The sequence below is a fragment of the Pseudochaenichthys georgianus genome, chromosome 14, assembly GCF_902827115.2.
Source record: "Pseudochaenichthys georgianus chromosome 14, fPseGeo1.2, whole genome shotgun sequence".
Classification (NCBI taxonomy): domain Eukaryota; kingdom Metazoa; phylum Chordata; class Actinopteri; order Perciformes; family Channichthyidae; genus Pseudochaenichthys; species Pseudochaenichthys georgianus.
In genome coordinates, this window is record NC_047516.1 from 24,905,294 (window position 1) to 24,925,156 (window position 19,863).

At 40.7% G+C, this 19,863-nt stretch overlaps 2 protein-coding genes and 1 long non-coding RNA gene across 7 annotated transcripts; 2 read left to right on the plus strand and 1 right to left on the minus strand.

Moving 5' to 3' along the window:
- The first annotated feature begins 1,806 nt into the window (after positions 1 to 1,806).
- On the plus strand, positions 1,807 to 16,235 carry myo1ca (myosin Ic, paralog a). Of its 5 annotated transcripts, none has more exons than XM_071205420.1 (33): positions 1,807 to 1,825; positions 2,164 to 2,368; positions 5,741 to 5,899; positions 5,990 to 6,105; positions 7,045 to 7,243; positions 7,433 to 7,513; positions 7,659 to 7,838; positions 7,932 to 8,030; positions 8,705 to 8,818; positions 8,911 to 8,982; positions 9,081 to 9,200; positions 9,626 to 9,708; positions 9,843 to 9,948; positions 10,038 to 10,118; positions 10,202 to 10,293; positions 10,412 to 10,506; positions 10,628 to 10,674; positions 10,813 to 10,893; positions 11,055 to 11,160; positions 11,777 to 11,894; positions 11,998 to 12,111; positions 12,249 to 12,325; positions 12,897 to 12,965; positions 13,357 to 13,441; positions 13,540 to 13,699; positions 13,786 to 13,869; positions 13,971 to 14,064; positions 14,479 to 14,534; positions 14,632 to 14,767; positions 15,294 to 15,364; positions 15,438 to 15,535; positions 15,627 to 15,726; positions 15,831 to 16,235. In XM_071205420.1, the coding sequence occupies exons 2-33, from the start codon at positions 2,351 to 2,353 to the stop codon at positions 15,855 to 15,857; spliced, it is 3,138 nt and encodes a 1,045-aa protein (XP_071061521.1). In that variant the 5' UTR covers positions 1,807 to 1,825; positions 2,164 to 2,350; the 3' UTR covers positions 15,858 to 16,235. The 5 variants fall into 5 exon arrangements, with proteins under 5 accessions (XP_071061521.1, XP_033954721.1, XP_033954720.1 ...); XM_034098830.1 differs by lacking the exon at positions 1,807 to 1,825 and adding an exon at positions 1,862 to 1,991; XM_034098829.2 differs by lacking the exon at positions 1,807 to 1,825 and adding an exon at positions 1,982 to 2,071.
- A 91-nt stretch (positions 16,236 to 16,326) lies between these two features.
- LOC117458390 (uncharacterized) lies at positions 16,327 to 18,575 on the minus strand. The gene is made up of 5 exons (XM_034098833.2): positions 18,407 to 18,575; positions 17,442 to 17,597; positions 17,246 to 17,347; positions 16,829 to 17,020; positions 16,327 to 16,720 (listed from the first exon to the last, which is right to left on the minus strand). The coding sequence occupies exons 2-5, from the start codon at positions 17,595 to 17,597 to the stop codon at positions 16,541 to 16,543; spliced, it is 630 nt and encodes a 209-aa protein (XP_033954724.1). The 5' UTR covers positions 18,407 to 18,575; the 3' UTR covers positions 16,327 to 16,540.
- On the plus strand, positions 17,604 to 19,179 carry LOC117458391 (uncharacterized). The gene is made up of 3 exons (XR_004553432.2): positions 17,604 to 17,993; positions 18,584 to 18,613; positions 18,893 to 19,179. It is a non-coding gene; the product is annotated as an uncharacterized lncRNA (long non-coding RNA).
- The last annotated feature ends 684 nt before the right edge of the window (positions 19,180 to 19,863 follow it).

The following is a 19,863-nucleotide window of genomic DNA, read 5'->3' on the forward strand; positions in this document are numbered from 1 at the left end:
TGAGATGTCTTTGCACAGTTCTGACCTCAAAATCTTCAAGTTGACTTTTTTAATAGTTTGAGCAATAACCACACATGCTCAAACATTACATTCTGAACAGATCTGAGAAATAGATGCATCGTCTATTTCAAATGGCAATTGCTGTGTTCTGTATAAATAATGGCTGCCTGCAGTAATCTTCACCTATAGTCCGGGGCACCGTAAGGGGGTGAAAAGTTAGGACGATTCTAAGGGCCCGTGACTGACAAGGGCCCAAACTATTTTAGAACATTAAGAAAAAATAATGTAAGTAACCAATGTGATATATTTTCATGGGGCCCAAAATCCCTGGCGGCTCCCCTGCTTACAATATAGAGGCGCTTTTTTCCCCATGTGACCCCGAAAGCTTAGTCAAGTTGCGTTCAGGATCCGCTGCGGCTGTCTGATTGATTATTTTTTGTGTGACCGGTAAGGACATTGTTAGACAAGCCTACTGCATTTGGAATTATTCCAGGCCTATATGACATATGACACTCAGCTGAGGAAACAGGGCCCTGAAGCTTAGCCTGAAAGAGGAGCTCGTTGAGGCCAGGCATGGATGCATGGTGCTCCTGTGAACATAAACTCCTTTTTAACATACTGTACTCATATTTCAAAATAACATTGGTCCCAACAATAGGCACACTAATTCAGCGTGTATTATTTTTCAAAAGAGGAGCATTTGAAACCAAACATACAGTGCATCCTGAATTACACCATGTTAACGTCTTGTGCAGAATATTTCACAACAATAACTACCATTCTGCTGTAGTCATTGTGTCTGTGACAATTCAATGACCAACTATTATCTAATTCCTTTGATGTTTTGGGTTTATTGACAGTTGACCCGCAGATCATTTGAGGTAAGGACTGTGTGAATATAGCACATACAATTCTGGAGGAATGCAGTTAGGCAAAGTAAAGTTTCCTCAAGGAAATCTGTTAGGAAATGTGACTGCAACAGTTGAAGTGAGGAAACATAGGGTAAAGCCCCTTTGGGCAAATTTGTGATTTATGATATCTATAAAATTGACTTGACAAGGGCAGACCTGGCAGGAGTGTTTATATTAAAAGAGGTAAGGCATCGTAATGGGGTGTTAGATGACTCCAAGTGGAACAAGATCTTTAAACAGTTTAATAAACGCGGCAGTGTCAATTCTCCCTTAGTTGTGTGAATGTTCGAGAGGTAGCAGCATGAAGATTTTTTCCATCTTACTTTAGACAGCCTGGGATTTAGGGAAAGAGCGAGAGGCTTTCTCCATCTGGGTAACATTATTCAGATTCCTCAGCGTTGGATATTTGATGATGCCGGCAAAGGGAAGGGAGTGGGGCGTGAAAGCAGAGTGAGGGAAAATGGGGTGAGAGCACCAAGACAGGGGGGAGGGAAACCAGAGGGGGGCGCTGTTCTCTCTCAGAGACAATGTGGCCTTGATAGCACTCTCCAAAAATGTCAAAAATGTAAGTGACACACCTAGCGACCCTGCAAACAGCACTATCACTATATAATTCATATTAGGTTGTATTTTGAATGGGGCTTGGACAACATTACACACATTTGGGATTATGGAGGACCAGACTATTATCAGAATAATAACAGCCTTTTTCATATCTGCAGGGTGATGTTATGATGATGGTGAAAGTTATTTCATCAGCGGTGAAAGACTGTCACTAGGAGACCGTCAGTGTTGCTGGTGAAACACTTCCATAGCTCACATCCCATGTCTCTGTCTCAGCTTGTGGGAGAAAAGGGAGGGAGCCAACTAAACAGGGAGGGAATGAAAGAAAGAATGTAGTGAGATCTCCTCATGTGAGTTGTGTTTTTTCCCCTTTTTATATAGCTGCACAGTGATTACATGTTTTTAGTTTGGAGCTCTTAGCACATTTTTCCAAACCCTCTCAGCTCTGATTCACTGGCTCTCACCAGCAGCTTACTTTCCCTTTACTTTTTTTTTTTTTGTGTGTGTGTGTGACGTGTGAGTGGAGTTCCTGCCCTTGTTTCATGCAATGTAATTTAGAGGGAAGGAGACGGACTTATGGAGAGGCAGCCATTTACGTGAGCTGTCAAAGGAGGGAAGATGAAGTGAATGTATAAACAAGAGGAGCTGTTTGTGTTTTGGCCTAAGTGCGTCTGCTCTGTCCTCACAGGGGAGCCAAACGGAGAGGGGGAAAGACGTGGAGACCAAAGCTGAGAGGGAGTGAGAAAGTGACCGACGTGGGGGAGAAAAGAGAAGATAAGTTGAAGTCTGTTGAGGATTCTGCCTGACACAGGAGGAGGAGCGCCAGCCTGGGGGGGACCACCAGATCAGAGGTCTTCCAACAACAACAGGACAGGATGAGGTACCAAGGCAGGGTAAGATCCTGACTACCATGATGCTCCTTGTTATGTTTTTTCATGTTGAGGGCTGCACACTGGATTTTGTTCCGGTGTGCTTAGACAGTGAACCACAAGATCCGATCCACCAATTCACTTTGTCTCTCATGGAGGGAAAAGCAAAACAGAACAATGAGTCACTTAGAGATTTGTTTTCCTTTTCTTTTTTTTAGTGCATGAGTCATTGCGTATTTTGGTTTTTGTTTAAGATATAACCCAAGCAACCTAAAGAGGGTAAACTTGGTATTTTTCCACCATTAGCATTACTGGCACATCAGTGGTAGAGAGCCAGCTGTGGTATCAGAGCAGCTCGCCCTGGGACAGAGTGGAGGCGCAGGCCTTATAAGGAAGACAATCCGAATGTAGTCGGCCCAGCAGAGCTTAGTCATGGGGCCTGGAGCCAAGTCCCACAGAGGGTGAGCCTCCTCTCTGGATGTCACTGCTGCTGCAGCCACAAACCTGCATTTCACTGAAGCTCACCACCACTCTGAGTCAAATCCCCTGTAAAGCGCCGTAAAGTTAGATCAGACCCCCACTCTGTAACAACAGGGCCTCGGGTCAGTTCTCTGACAACAGAGCTGCAAGGATGACTTTATATCCTGCTTATATCTCCATCCCAGACCTGTAGTAATGTAGGTGATGTGTCTCCAGTTCCATTATGAACTTCCTTTAAGATGTAAACATGTTTTGGACGAGGCTTCTCCACATTAAAAATGAATTGGTTCCACATGTGATGGTGATAACATCGCGATTAAAAAATATAACCCATGACTGCTGAGGGGTAGATTATTGAAAACAATGTTTGCTGTGTTTTTTAGTCCTAAAAGAAAACAGTGTTCGGGAGGTCTGATGTTAGTTCACATTTAATTAGAAAAATAAGAGCAAACTAAGATTATTACACAAATCTGGATGTTTCAGACATTGGAAGGTGCGGCGTTGCACAGACAGTGCCAGCACAGAAGCTACTGTACATCTTAATGATTATAATAATCACAGATGATCATACAAGCAATGAGATCTGAGGAGGTGGAATGAACGTTTCATGCCAAAGCAACCTGTCACAGTTCAGAGGCATGCATTACTGTTCAGCGTCAACCACTGTGAGGGTTGATGTGTCTGCTGAACACATGGAGGACTTTCTTTATAAGATCCATAATACTGTACCAGCCCACATTGAGCTTTGTGACATGTTGTGTGATAAGCAGCAATCACATGAATCAATAAAGGTTTCATTTAAGAAAGTTAGTATTCTTGTGGAAGCCAAGAGAAAAAATAAACTTTTACCAACAATACAATCAAAAGGGGAGGAGGGGGTACAGAATACAACTTCACACATTTTTATGTTAGCTGACATTTTTAAATTTAAAATGTAACAGTTGATCATTTTCTCCATCAATCAATTAATTGCTTTGGTCTGTAAAATGCAAGACATTTGTGAAAAAAGTAAATCCAAGCTTCTCAAAGTCCAAGTTGATGTCTTTAAATGTGTCATTTTGTTAGTACAAAACCAAAATAAATTCTGTTTGATATGACATTAAACATAAAAAAACTGAAAATCTTGAAGTTAAAGAGGCGGAACATTTTTATTTTCTGCCATTTTGGCATGAAAAAAGAACTTTAACAATAAACAAATGTCAAAATAGTTGGTGATTATGTTGATCGAGTAATAGTTGTGATTGACCACAGCTTCATTTCATCCTCGGCACCTGAAGTTGAGTGAGGACACATTCAAATGTCTTCCTGGCTATGAATGCAGAAACACAGTACGGTATCTTCAGTGTTTGTTATAAAAGCACAGCTGGCGACACACAACACAGAAACATTTAGTGGCATCCACTGTGCGCTGCCCTAAACATGACCCTCACATTCCTTCGTTGTATCCTTTGGAAAATATGTGAGCTTTAATTACTATCTGTAGGAAGACCACCTGCAGGAGTGGGAGAACAATACTCCAAGGTGAAGCAGAGAGGAGGGGCCGCAGTGGAAGACTTTCCTTTGCTCTCGCGCTTTGGCTGTGTTCCACTGTTGTCCTCTTGTTTTGAAAAGGGTTTTCCTGCATCCAGTTCTCAGAGATAATGACCTTTTACCGGCATTAAGCTGCCAAATGAGACCCTTGAGAGGCTCGTGCATTCAAGAAAAACAGAAGTCCTGTGGAAGTCTAGCCCCTTTGTTCCACTTCTGCTTGTTTTTTTTTCAAATGTGTAAAGGAAAACGGCAGGGCTTCTCTCATAAATGTACCTTTGATACTGGAGTAGAGTGCAGCTGGTTTGCTGGGGTGTAGTGCATTGATTACACACTGGACTGTTTGTCTGGATTATTATCATCAGTGAGTATTAACTGCTGACAGTTTTATCTCTTTGCATGAATGTGGATGCGGTTAATATCTTACCTTAGGGCATATCTGAGAATTCCTCTCTGCTTAAAGGGTTATTATTTCCTGTCTGCGCTATAATGTTGGCCATCACATTGTGGTTGACATGTAAACATACTTTCCTTAAATCCCAACTGGTGATATAAAGCTGTGTGTACTGTACATACATGACTATCTCACTATTGTATAATAGTGGAGTCTACCCTGTATGTTTATCATTTGGATTCCTTAAATGTCTTCATTGTTTAATCTTGGCATGGTTTAGAGCTGTTCTTCTTTGGAGTGTAGTTTGGTGATGAGGCCAGTAAGTCTGGAGACATTTGCCCTGATATTTTGAAGCTGATATTCATACACGGATTCTATCTTGTAATATAATTATGTGGCAATTATTGTTATGAGCACTGCGCCAGATGTAAAACCTTTCAAAACTGGGTGAATGTATCATGCCTCAGAATAAATGGGATGAGGCCTGTTCTGCCCCCTGCTGATCTACAGTAGTTATTGCATCTATTGGAAGAGTTCACAGCTTTATACAGGCAGTATATGGTTAACAGTAAGAACAGTCATATTTTCTCTGCAGTACTGCGAAACATTTTATTTAATAAATCTCTTGATTATTTAGTACAATAAGAAAAACCAAATAAGAAAGAGATACAAGCGTTTAACTAAAACCGGTGTTTTATAATGTTTACCTGCTACCAGAAAGATCTGTAGGAGGTGGGAATCATCTTTACAAGAGTGTAAGCTTTGTAAAAATAACGTCAATGAAAAACCAAAAAAGCTACTTCTTTTCATTTTGCCCCAAAAAATTATAATTCCTACAGGCCTAATAGTTGTCTTGTTGAAAATAATTAGTTATCAGTGAACATTTTCTGTTGCTCTTGGCAGATTCCCTATAAAAGTGTTGAAAATGCATGTTCTGGAAAGTGTGACTGAGGTGCTTCATGTCTGTCATGTTCCTCTTGTCGCTCTTCCTGCAGGAGGTGGATATTGAAGGCAGAGTGCGCCTGGTGATGGAGAGCGCTTTGACGGCCCGGGACAGGGTGGGGGTGCAGGACTTTGTCTTGCTGGAAAACTACAACAGTGAGGCGGCCTTCATTGAGAACCTACGGAGACGCTTTGGGGAAAACCTCATCTATGTAATGAAGCCAATTTTCCTTCACATGTTCCAAAACACTTCAGCTGGTGTGGTGAAACATTTTAAAATGTGATCTAATGTTTTGCCGCAGACGTATATTGGCTCGGTTTTGGTGTCGGTGAACCCTTACAAAGAGCTGGAGATTTACTCCAAGCAGCAGATGGAGCGCTACAGAGGAGTCAGCTTCTACGAGATATCGCCGCACATGTGAGTCCCCTCATGGTCCTCACACATTAATGATTAAGGCCTCTGCTGGAAACTGCCCAGCTAATAATCACACAGTATGCTGAGAAAAATATATTGCTAAATGTATTCTCAAACAGGATTTATTGAGGCATGCATGAGATGTTTCTTTAGTAATTAAACCTCCACATGTAGCTCAATAATTTTAGGGACGCAACTATTTCCATATCAAATGATCTACTGTTTGCTTGTCAGTCCCTTGGCAATATATATTGTTTCGACTCTAAATGCCTTAATATTATTAACAGAATAAATGTCCAAACATTCTGAATGTAATGCATTTGCCTCTTAAACATGTTTAAATCTATCATGTTGTTACAATTCGTAAGAAAATATTGTCTTACAAATATATTTAAAATAACAAGCATGTAAACTACTGACTTTACATTTTGAATCTGTCATTACAGAAACATTTAATTTGACGGATGTATTCAACTTCAAATTCAGTTTAACATCAAATTTTAGTTTATTTTCAGTAGACGTTATCCAGAATCTCTCAGAAAAGAAAAGACACACTATTGCGTACAAGAGTAATCACTCACTCACCTCATAATATTAATATGTCAGCAAGGTTAAGATTGAATATCTTCTTCTTCAGCGATCATATAATCACAACAGGATTGTTTGGCTTATCAACACACAGCGATTTGGATGACCCAGCTGACGGTATTAGAGAGATCATATTAAACAGAAAAACCTATTTATTTTCAGCGTTGATTTAAGAGCTTGCCTCCGAGATGGCAGTCAGAGATTATTCCAGAGAAATAGAGCTCAGTGGGCAAAGGCTCCACCACTAAATATTTCTTATCAAATCAAGAAATGGTTAAGTAACAGGCAAGTGTGTGTGTGACTTTATTCCACAAAGCTTCAGCTTATTGATCTGTTGTTGTTTTCCCCCCTCAGCTATGCTTTGTCTGACAACACTTACCGGGCCATGCGGACCGAGAGGAAGGACCAGTGTATTCTGATATCAGGTGAGAGTGGAGCGGGTAAAACAGAGGCGTCCAAGAAGATCCTCCTGTACTACGCCGTCACCTGCCCCACCAACGATCAGATGCCTGCCCTCGGTGAACGCCTGCTGCAGTCCAACCCCGTCCTGGAGGTATTTCTTCTGTTAACTCGACAAACAACATTACAGTTGAAAGCCCAGTGTACTTAGACTTTTAGCTTTTTCTGATACTATCCGGACATTTGCTTGTTCTTTATTTGTAAATATTGTTTGATTTTGTTCTATTGTTGCTTTTAATTGCCCTTCCTCCCTCTAATTTCCTGGCTTGCTTGCTTTGCTCAGGCATTTGGGAACGCCAAAACATTTAGGAACGACAACTCCAGCCGCTTCGGAAAATACATGGATGTCCAGTTTGACTTTAGGGTAAACACTCCCTCATTTCTCAAACTTTTATAGAAATCATATGTGCTTAAATCATACTGATAACACCAGTTAGTTATACCATTAATAGAAGCTCAGACTTTTGAACCTGCTTTTAATAGTTGTTTTTCTGTAACTTCTCCTATAGGGGGCACCAGTAGGCGGTCACATCCTGAACTACCTGCTGGAGAAGTCCCGTGTGATTCACCAGAACCACGGCGAGAGGAACTTCCACATCTTCTACCAGCTGCTGGACGGAGGGGAGGACGACCTGCTCACCACGCTGGGCCTGGAGAGAAACCCTCAGAGCTACCAATATCTGGTAAAGGTGTGTGTGGCGCGGGTTATTTGCTTGTTTCCAAAATCAGGTCAATGCAATTGTTCCATCAGTTGTGCTGTAATGTTTAATCGTCTTGTTCAGGGAAACTGTCCAAGACTCAGCTCCGTCAGTGACAAGAATAATTGGAAAGTCGTGATGAAGGCGCTGTCCGTTATTGGCTTCACAGAGGAAGAGGTGCAGGTGAGAAGCAGTCACCGCCTGGAATGAGTTTGACCTGAATGCACGCTACAAAATAACTGTTTTGTTTTTAACTAATAATCTCTGGTTTAACACGCCAAGTGGAACACTTTAAATGACAACTTTTAGGGGGGGTTTTTTCACATAAAGGCAGTTGGTTAGAGGGGAAGTATCCATTTTTAAACTATATTTTTCATATAGTCATACATAAAAATTCAGTCAAATTATGTAGAACACATTGATGGATTGGATTTAATACATTCAATGTTCTTATAATATAAAGTCAATATGTGTGCTGTTTAATATCCTTCATTCTTTCCCTTGGCCTCATCACATCACATTTCCCATCATCATAAACACATTCAAAACTGTTTAAACCACAGGACTCTGTGCAGTTTAAATGGTGAAAACCTTTTTTACAAATAATTTGTATACTCAACATTCTTTTTTAGTATGCAACATTTTGAATATTTGTATTGTTCAAGTAAACTTGCTTACTGACTATTTAATATGAGAGTGGTTTGAAAAATACATTTTTGTACGTAAAGCACTCTTTCTCTGGTTCTGATGGATGTTATTAATATTCTCAGTGACCTTCCAGACATTGATTTGAGTTAAAGAACAGATCGTTCATCTGTGAGGTTTTTGTTAACTGTCCTTCCTGTGTCTGACCTCAGCAATTGCTGAACATCATCGCAAGTGTTCTCCACCTGGGAAACACTCAGTTTGGAGAAGGCGAGGAGGGAGAAACTTACATCACCACCGAGACTAAGATAACAAACCTCACAAAGGTCAGAGCAGTCTCACTGGTATTATCAGATGTTCAAATATGCAAAAACATTCGCAGAAAGTCCGAGCTGAGAGCAGATGTGTTGTTTTCCAGCTGCTGGGTGTCGATGGCTCGGCCCTCGGGGAGGCACTCACTCACAAGAAACTCACTGCCAAAGGAGAGGAGGTGACGTCATCGTGTCCTTGATCGTCGTGTTTTCTCTTATTCAGTGTATGTTGTGTTGTTTTATAAATGTGTCTTGTGCTTGCATCCGTGCTTTACAGATGATCACCCCACTCAGTTTTGAGCAGGCGGTGTCTGCCCGCGATGCCTTAGCCAAGGCCGTGTACGGTCGGACCTTCACCTGGTTGGTGGAGAAGATCAACCAGTCGCTGGCTCTGAAGGTGCAGTAACTCAAATTCCCCATCATGTTGTGAGGCTGTCCGTACGGAAGCCCTTAGGGGACTTTTTAAATGATAATGTGGACTTGAAATGTAATATCTAATTCCACAATATAACATTTTTCACACATGTATGTGCTATTTGATTTAAAATAAAAATGCAATAATTCACTTTTCATAAGAACATGCACATACTCGAATGTTATTGTAAAAGTTACACTCCGATTTGACAATATTCAAATGTTTCTTCAAATCTGACATTGGAGGTGCAATATATAACCTGATTTTACAGTTTTGCAAGCAATATTGAAGTCCAAATAAAAATGCAAGTTTATACCTATTTGAACAATATTTACATGAAGTCAGTTATGGGCTACCAAACTGTTATTTTGTTTACCATTGCATGTTCTGTAATGTACATTATACAGGAGGAAATCTACCACAGCGGTAAGGGCTGCTCTGTCATAGGGCTTCTAGATATCTACGGCTTTGAGGTCCTACAGCACAATAGGTATGCACTTTATTCATTTCCATTCTCTGTTACACCTTAATCTGCTTCACAGTCTCTTATTGTCCCGATTGCACAAAGCTTATACATAACTCTAGCATGCAAGTGGCTTCACTCCCTTCCATTTCTCCTCTCAGCTTTGAGCAGTTCTGCATCAACTACTGCAACGAGAAGCTCCAGCAGCTGTTCATTGAGCTCACCCTGAGATCTGAGCAGGAGGAGTACGAGACAGAGGGAATTGCAGTGAGTTGAGTGGTCAAGACAAATAAAATGTGATATATTTTGATATACATTACTATGCTTACACTACGTTGTTCTACCTTTAATGTCAGTGGGAGACGGTGCAATACTTTGACAACAAGATCATTTGTGACCTGATCGAGGAGAAGCACAAAGGCATCATCTCCATTCTGGTACATATAACAACTTTATAGGTTTGTCTGTATACGATGTTGTCTCTGTCACTGTGGGTGAAGTTAAATACTTTTTTTTTTAGGATGAGGAGTGTCTGAGACCTGGAGAGGCCTGCGATGTCTCCTTTCTCGAGAAGTTGGAAGACACACTGGGCGGCCATCCCCATTTCGTCACGTGAGCATCATCTTGTATCAAATATCATCAAGACATACAGTACAAATACTTTAATACCCACAGCTTCTTGTACCAGCAGTCCTGTGCATGTTAAAACTCCTACATGTGTGTCTTTCAGTCACAAGTTGGCAAACGGAAAGACTCGCAGGGTGATGAGCAGGGAGGAGTTCAGGCTGCTGCATTACGCTGGAGAGGTCAACTACAATGTCAATGGTGAGATGGGCTTTTCAATAACCAGATGATATTGATATTTGTATTCATGCATTTATTCCAGTCTTATAAACCCGCTGATTCCTTATTGACAAATGTCTGTGTTTTTCTATATCTGGTATAGGTTTCCTAGACAAGAACAATGATTTGCTGAACAGGAACCTGAAAGAGGTGAGAATAATGAAAGGTAGAGTCTCACCACAGCCTTTCGAAATCCTCGGTCTCCTGAGTGAAGAGGAAGAGGAGGTGGGGGGTGGGGGGGGGGAGTGCCATGTTGACATGTGGTTGTGTGGTTTGGTCTCTGTTCAGGTCATGTGTCAGTCAGACAACCAGATCCTGAGTCACTGCTTCCGCAAGGAGGAAGCGATAGACCAGAAACGCCCGGAGATGGTGAGAATCTCTCTTTCTCTCTCTATCTCTGACAACATTGTTAATGAAGACGCCAATGAACCCTCTCTCTCCTTGAAAAAACCCAAGCACATGCCCACGAATATACAGAGAATTCCCCGTAGTTTAATGCTGTTGTTTTGTCTTTTTGTTTTGTTTCTTAGGCCGCCACTCAGTTTAAAAACAGCCTGACGAAACTTATGGAGATCCTCATGTCTAAAGAGCCGTCCTATGTGCGCTGTATCAAACCAAATGATGCCAAGCAGCCAGGTAGATATTTACATCTTGTAATCATATTGTCTTCAAAGGCTGACTCTGAAAAACACAAAAATCTGGGCTGTAAAGGCTTAACTGGTTAATTTCCACATAGTTATCACTACAACATAGTTTTACTCAAACCCAACAATCACTGCAGATTTCACAATAAAAGCCCGCTGGGAGGGGAATAAGCGATACCTTCTGAGGCATTTTAATTCCAAAGAGATGGAGGAGGGGTTGTGATTAACACAGGAAATACAATCAGAAAACAAGAAGGTTTATCCCTAAAATTGAAAAATAACCCAAAAGGCCAAAATAGAGAAAACACGGCCGATCCTTCAAAACACATACAAAATATTTGAGGTATATAAATTATTGACTTAAGACATATAATATCTCCACAATGGCTAAACTGCTTTTTACCATTTCAAATGGATGTAAAACTACCATATTCCTTCCTTCTATTGATATTTCAACTGCGTAGTTAACCCTCAAAAATCTCTTAGGGATGATCCCAATAAAGTAATAATTTTGAGGACTTATGTAATCATTCGTATAGTATATAATGAGTACCATCAGATTTGCCAATCTTGTATGAGTCAGAGGTTAATGATATCTCCCCCTGCAGGAAGGTTTGATGAAGTTCTGGTCCGACACCAGGTGAAGTACCTGGGTCTGATGGAGAACCTGAGGGTCAGGAGAGCTGGCTTTGCCTATCGCCGTCGCTTTGAAGCCTTCCTGCAGAGGTGACTGACATCTCTCTAACTCACTGCCTCGATGACTGTTCATTATGTCTGTACTCTATGTTCAGCCTACTGTCATTTTAATGGTTTGTTTAAATGACTTTAGGTATAAGCCCCTCTGTCCCGAGACGTGGCCCAACTGGCATGGCAGACTGTCTGACGGTGTCTCCACACTGGTCAACCACCTGGGATATAAAGCAGAGGAGTACAAACTGGGCAGGTAATGTGTTGCCAGGGGGAAGCTTAGTGGATACAACCCACACTTAATACATTCATTCAACACTTTATATTGTAGTGTTCATCAAGGGAAATGGTACAGCTGTGTTGATAATAAATGTCTTTGGCTATGATCTGCAGGTCAAAAATCTTCATCCGCTTCCCAAAAACTCTCTTCAACACAGAGGATGCACTGGAAGCAAGAAAGCCAGATATTGGTGAGTAAGCAAGGACAGCGAGTTGAGAATTAAAAAGATAAAAAAATGACTTTAATAACATTAAACGGCAACATGTCACCTCACTGTAATCATCATTTTGGATAAATAATGAATAAACAACTTGGCCTGATAATGCTTAACTAGGGATTCGAACGTCTCATACCGATACTCCATCCATATATCTGCCAGTACCAATCCACAATCATCTTTTCCTTAAACAACTGAGCTGTTAACAATACATTTGTATACGCTACACTTTGCCTGACCTAGCCATCCCAAATCCTGCTCAAAATGAAACACAGGAAGGAACACAACGTGACCTGTGCAATATTGCGGCTGCTTTTTATTTCCATTCTTTTTACATAGAACTTCTGGCAGCCTTTTTGATCTGTCAGCATTATTCCAATACCCACGTTTTCATGTGACATATGCTTATCTGTGTTCCCCATGACATATCACTTTGTTATTTTACGGTTTGTCACTGTTATAGTTAAGCCCAAGGGAACAATGCATTATACTTTAAGTATCTGTCATATATATGTCCGACTCTCTTACATGTGTTTTATCCCAGCTTTGACCCTGCAGACGTCTTGGAGAGGCTACAGGGAGAGAGCCAAGTACCAACGCATCAGACGAGCAGGTCAGACCGCCCCCTGCTGCTGACTCCTCTCCCTTACAGAACAGTGTCACTATGCTCATTTATAAAGAAATATAACTACTCACATCAGGTTTATTACGTATTTATTTCGCCTTCCAAACTTTAGTTTGATGGGGGTTTATTGACATTTTTACTTCTTTATATGTTTGTTTTGGGTTTTTTCAATTGTCATTTTGGGCCTTTGAGCTTTGTTAAATGTATGTACACAAACATAAAGATACCTTTTTAAAAAAATGTATAGGCCTACATTTCAGTTCATGTATTTAGATTTATATGTTTTTTTTTGTCTGTAACTTGTTAATGTTTGATGTTTTCTTTGACTGAGAAGACAAGTTGTCCCGGGGTTAATACATGCATGTATTTGTACTTATAGTGATTGTGATCCAGTCAGGGTGGCGGGGGATGAAAGCACGCAGGAGGGCTAAGAGGCGTCGCCAGGCTGCTGAGTTAATACGCAGGTGCCTCACTGATACTTTGTTAATGTTTGTTTCTCTAAATATTTGTTACACATTTTGCATGTACAGCTAATTTCTTTCTCTATCTGTCTTAATTTCAGGCTAATAAAGGGCTTCATCTACCGCCATGAGGAATTCTGCCCTGAGAACGAGTATTTCCATGATCACGTGCGCTACTCCTTCCTCAAGAACCTGCGGAAAAACCTGTCCAAGAGCGTTTTGGACAAAAGCTGGCCGACACCTCCTCCCTCTCTCATCGAGGTGCACCCACTATTACATACTTATAAAATAATTAATAAGTAGTAATAATGCAAATTCTATATTGTAATTCCCTTGGTTCTCTACAGGCCTCTGACCACCTGCGGAAGCTTCACATGAGAAACATGGTCGCGAAGTATTGCCATAGAGTCCAGCCTGAATGGAAGAAGCAGGTAGGCTTACTGCAGAAGGCATGGCCTAACTTGTTTTGAACAAAGAGAACAAATCTGCTCATTTTCTTTTCTCTTGCTTGTTTTTTCTTTCGTTTCTCAAGATGATGCAGAAGGTTGTCGCCAGTGAGATCTTTAAGGATGAGAAAGACAGCTACCCTCAGGGTGTTGGAAGGCTGTTTCTGGACTCCAGGCTGGGTACGTGTCGATACACGCATCATTTAGCTCTGTATTTACTATCTGCGGCAGCGTATTAGGTCCATTGTAGGTTTAAACAAAAGAAAAACATGACAGAGCCAGGGGAGAAGAGAAATACTGCAAGACAAATCTCAGCCTTTTCTAAGATTAATCATTTATCACGAGGTTCCTTGACAAAAAACAAGAATCTTCTGAGTTGTTGTCTCATTCAAATATGACTTTAATGTCAAGGAATAATATATATAGTAAACTTGTGAGTTTTTTCTTGTTTTATTATTTCTGAGTTTCCTTCTTCCCATGGTTGCTCTGTAACACCTTGTCAACCTACATTGGCTCTAATGTGGCTAAATTAACACCATACAGAAGATGCTAAGATAGGCTTTCTAAAAGATACTTTTCCATTGCTTTCTATAGAACGTGAGCAGATGAATCTGAAAGTTGTCCAGACCCTCGGCAGTGACAAAGTGCAGGTGGGATTAACCTTTATTTATCCTGTGCGATTATTCTAAAAGCGCTGCATAACTTTTCCGCCGGCTCTTACAAATGCGCCTTTCTTGTGCTTCTCAGTACGGCGTTACGGTTGTAAAGTACGACAGGAGGGGTTTCAAGCCCCGCCCTCGCCAGCTGCTCCTCACTAACACTTTCGCTGTGCTGGTGGACAGGACCAAGATCAAACAGAGGATCGACTACGCTGCTCTGAGAGGTAAAGAGGGGGGACATTTGATAGATTATATATGATAAAATATAGAGCGATGTCCTTTAATCCATGATCACTACTGAGCTCATTTGAATTCCTCTTGCATTGTTCTTGCTTAGAGGGGGATTGAGATGAGCTACTTATCCATAGACGCTTTACAGGAAATGGATGTTTTAATGCACACAGTTTAGAGAAGCAGCCAGGAGTACCACCCCTAAAGCTGTAGTTTGGTTAGTCTAGTTTCACCACAGTCACACAATTACACATACAAGTGACTGAGGCGGCGGAAGACGAGCAGCTCCTGTGTTCTGCAATGTAAAACTATGGATTTGGTCAACGGATCAGGTGGCTTTGATTAGAGGCAAGCCGTTTCAGATAAAGAAAACAAGATAAAGCAGTGAAACTATTAGAGTTTAATGATCTTGTAAAATAAGCCTTTCCAGCTTACTGACTAAAGAACGTGTCTCAAACGTAATTCAGTGTGATTGTGTTCTTTGGTTCAATAAGTCTAAGCCAGGTTTTCTCTTATCAGGTATCTCTGTGAGCTCTCTCAGCGACGGGATGTTTGTGCTGCACATGCCCAACGAGGACAATAAGCAGAAGGTAAAGTAGGACCCTCAGAAGTGACTGTTTTACCAGTGACAAACGACTCTAAATCCAGCTGTGTGTTCCTCAGGGCGATGTGGTGCTGCACTGCCACCATGTGATCGAGGTGGTGACTAAACTATCAATGATGGCCAGCAAAGTCAACTACGTCAACATCAGCCCGGGCAGGTGAGGCTTCCCTGCCTGCTTCTCTATGGTTATTTGTTGGAAACCCATTATAACTCATCTCTTCCTCCTGTGTTTTATTTGTCCACCGCAGCATAAGGTTTGTCGTGGCTCGAGGCAAAGAGGGATTCATTGATTTCGTCAGGGGGTCGGAGCTGAAGGTGGCCAAAGGCAAGCGAGGACATCTGCTGGTGGTGAGTCAGCGACTGATCTGGAGTCATGTGTTTTGAAAGGGGATTTTCTTTTAATTAAAAAACATTTTGGGGAGCTAACTGTTCAATCCGATTTCCCTCCACAGACCGCCCCTCAGATCAACACTGCATGAAGAAACCTAAAACAGCATCCAGTCAAACGGTAATCCTTTTAGCTAACGGGAGGATTGCCGCTTTAGAAGTTGTCCTTGTTAGTTTGTTTCTTGACACAATGCAGCACAAGCACATGCTCACACAGAAGGAAGTTCCCTTATTAATTAATATGCAGCATCTTTAGTACGAATGTCTTCAATGTTGCAAAAATGACTGATCTTTTTTTATAATAAGAAAACCACAACATGAAGTCTTCACTGTTTTTCAAATGCTCTTTATTGTCAGTCATACATAAATACATTTCCATTCTATCAATATAAAATATAATAATGTTTTAACACTGTATCTCTATTGTAAGAGAAATACAAATACTTTGAAATAAATATCATGTTAATAAATATGTCAATAAATAATTAAATATATTTTTGGAAAGTCCAGTACAGTGAGGGCAAAAACAGGATGTTGGGAAGTGTTGTCTGTTCTGGGAGCTTATTGCTAACTGTAAGTTAGAGAGGATACAGAAACTGTGGGAAATACCCAAGAAAACCCTTAGACATACAGTAAAACATCATGTAAAAAATGTGACTAGCAAAAATAAGATCTCCTAAAGTACTAACTTGGGTATTATTCCCAATAAGTGCTCATTGCTTTCTCTTAGTTTTGCTGTTTTGTGTCATCACGGTTCTGTTTCAGCACTGAGTCATCAGTGTGTTTTCGAAGCCAGAAACAGGAAGTCTCTTGCCAGCCTGGTGAGGTAAAGGTCTAGATCCCGCAGAATGATGTAACCCTCCACACTGCTGTCCCAAACCGTTTGGGATCCGTTTTGAGGGTTTAATGGTGTAGGAAAGGTTGGCTTTGTCCAAGAACTCCTCATGTAACTCATCTGGAGAAGAACACAAAAGTGTTATCAAAACCATGGCGTCATTCCTCCAAAATTCTTAATGTGGGGGTTAACAATTCGAGTATGTTTCAGTAAAGAGCTTGTGGATACCTGGCTGCTGACTTGGCTCATCAGGTCCCTCAGGTCATGCTGAACGTGCCTGATGTTCTGAGGTAGGTTGGTGCCGACCGCCCGAGACACCATCTGCTCTTTCTCCTCCCCCTCCAGCTGTTTTCTCTTCCGGTCCAGCCTATTCCAATAGGCCCGCATGTCCACAAACGCACTGTGCAGTCGTTCCCAGTCCTGAACAAGGGAATGCCACATTATTACATCATAATAATAATGTTGCGCTTAAAGTTGTTAAAGGGGAATTCCACTCAAAGTTTTACAAGTTTTATATTCTGCAAGAGCAGACTTGACTATGTCTCATGATTGCGGGGGAGATATGGTCAAAACAATGAAACTTGAGAATGTGTTTACCAGAAATACATCACAGTGATTTTCTATTTGTTTTTAATAAATACTAACCGTGAGCTTTAGCCAGCTGTAGAAATCTGTAGAAAGCAATGGCAGGTCATTTAACTGCCGGCTTCTGTCCTCGAAGTGCTTATTCCCCAACTGCTGCTCCTTCTATTAAAGTAAAAACATAGAAATATCTGTTTAGTAAGAGAACGCTAGTACTGTCTATATAACTATAGAGCAGGGAGTGGTGTGCAGTACTCACGTATTTCTTCTGCAGCTGCTGGACACGCGTTCGGGTTGACCTTGTGAGGCTAAAGGAGTCATTGTATTTACTCTGGAGGACTGGAGATGGAGAAAAGGACTGCACACAGCTTAGGACACAGCAAAGGAGGAAGAGAGCTCGCCAGCAAAGAGTCATCTGAAACAGAGATAATGGTTATAGATCATCTGATGTTCACACCTCATTATCTTTAACAAATATCAAATAGCTAAAGATTTAACAACACACAAACAAGGGGGACCCACAGTATCACTTCCAACAACAAATGACAGCGTTCCGGTTAAGCACACTGGTTCTGTTTATGGGAACCTAACTGGCAATTTGCATACTAAGCATTGGAAGGAAGTCCACTAATATTTCTAAAAACAAAACCCATATCCACAACCTCTACCACGAGGCATCCTCATGCTTTCTTTCTTGTGTTATTCAGTGACACTACAGCTGCACGTTCATGGCAACAAAAATGTCCTGATTCCTTAAAAATAGTTTCGGTTTGGAAGTATTCGCTCAGCATTGTCACAGACTTTCTTCCTGGTGAGTCAAGCTCTTTCTCATTCACTGAATGTATGGCAGTGTTCCCTCATGATCTTACTGACAACAAAAGCTAACACAATTCTACACAAATAAACAGCAGAAGTGTCATTAGATGTTATCATGCATATACAGAATCACTGCAGCTGTCTGACAGGCCTAATAACATACATTTTGAAGTGTGTTCAAGAAATAAAAACAGAATGTTACCTACAAATGTTTGCCTATGTTTTGAATACCATAAACACCACTGTGCATCTTTTTAAGGAAATAGCCTGCTGTCGTTTGTTTTAAATGCTCACATGATACACTAACCAAAAATATATACCTTGTGTATATACATACTTATATAGACAAATACACAAACAATTAAACTTTTAATTTCTAAAATATCTATATTTACAAGATGGTCTTACCTTGGAGGAGCAGTGAACAGTAGTAAGATAGATTCATGTTATAGTAAGGCGTGTGTACTGTTTATATATCTTTCATGTCTTAGTTTCAGTTTCTCGCATTACTGGGCTTTTTTATTGTTTTCCTTTCTCTCTCTCTCTCTCTCTCTCTCTCTCTCTCTCTCTCTCTCTCTGTTTCAGCATCCTGTGGCCTGTGATTCATTCAGAAAGGTGAGTTGGGGAAGCGAGTTATACAGAAATGATTCTACTTTGGGAAAAAGTGTTTTTTTGAGCGAGGAATAAATGTTTAGGTAGTGCAATTTGAATTTCTATAATAAACACTTTCACATGTTGTGCTTTTAGTACATAGTGAGGTTGTTTATTCCAGCATATTTAAAGTGAAATGTCACAGTGACAATCAGATAAGGATGGAACATAAATCTTAATTTGATCTAATTGGCACTTTTGTATTCCCCTGCATGCTTATATTCTGTTTTTCTTCTCTTTAAGGGACACATTTTCTTCACAATGACAGCAATGAGTATTACTGCACACTCAAACAATGACAACACACACAGATAAATGGCCGCCTTCCTGTGGAGTGTCATCACATGGTCATGATGGTGAAAGTGGGTTGTCTGAAATCTGAAACATTTTTTCAACGGAATCGTAAGACTGCACATCTTAAGGGAATATTTGAGGAGTCTCATGATGGACATTAGTAATGAATCTCATCTCATCACTGAATCTCACTAAACAAAAAAAAGTTTTAAAGTTTCCTCTTATCGCAACTGTTATCATCCCTGACTGTCATTATTGGAAGTAGGTGTTTTTTCTTCTTTTGTTTGTTTGTTCTTGACATGAAGGCAATTATTATCCCCCTGTTTTTTACGTATGCATCTATTTATTTCCAATCCAACTTTATTTATAGCACAACATAGTTGTACATCAATAAATATATAAAAAGCAGCATACATACATTTAGACAAAACCACTCGGACAAAAAATAAATGCAAAAACACAAGACAATAAAACCATACTTATGGCCACAGACTGAAAAAACTCTCATACATGATGTAAAAACAATATAAAATACAAGAAACTAAAAAAAAACAATTTAAAAGTCTTATACGTAGTCTGCAAAAGCACGGGAGTATAAGTGAGTCTTTAAACGAGATTTAAAAACAGGCAAAGTGGGAGCAAGTCTGATCGGGGTTCCAGAGCCTGGGAGCTGCTACAGCAAAGGCCCCGTGGACCACAAGGAGGAATCTGTCAGCAGACCTTAGTGACCGTGAGGATGTATAAGGTTGTAGGAGTTCTGCCAGGTAAGGTGGGGCCAAACCATTAAGGGCTTTGTAGGCAAACAATAAAAAAATGTAAATCGACTCGACTTTATTGGAAGCCAGTGTAGAGATGCCAGTACAGGTGTAATGTGCTCGTGCTTGCGTGCTCTTGTGAAAAGGCGAGCAGCAGCATTTTGA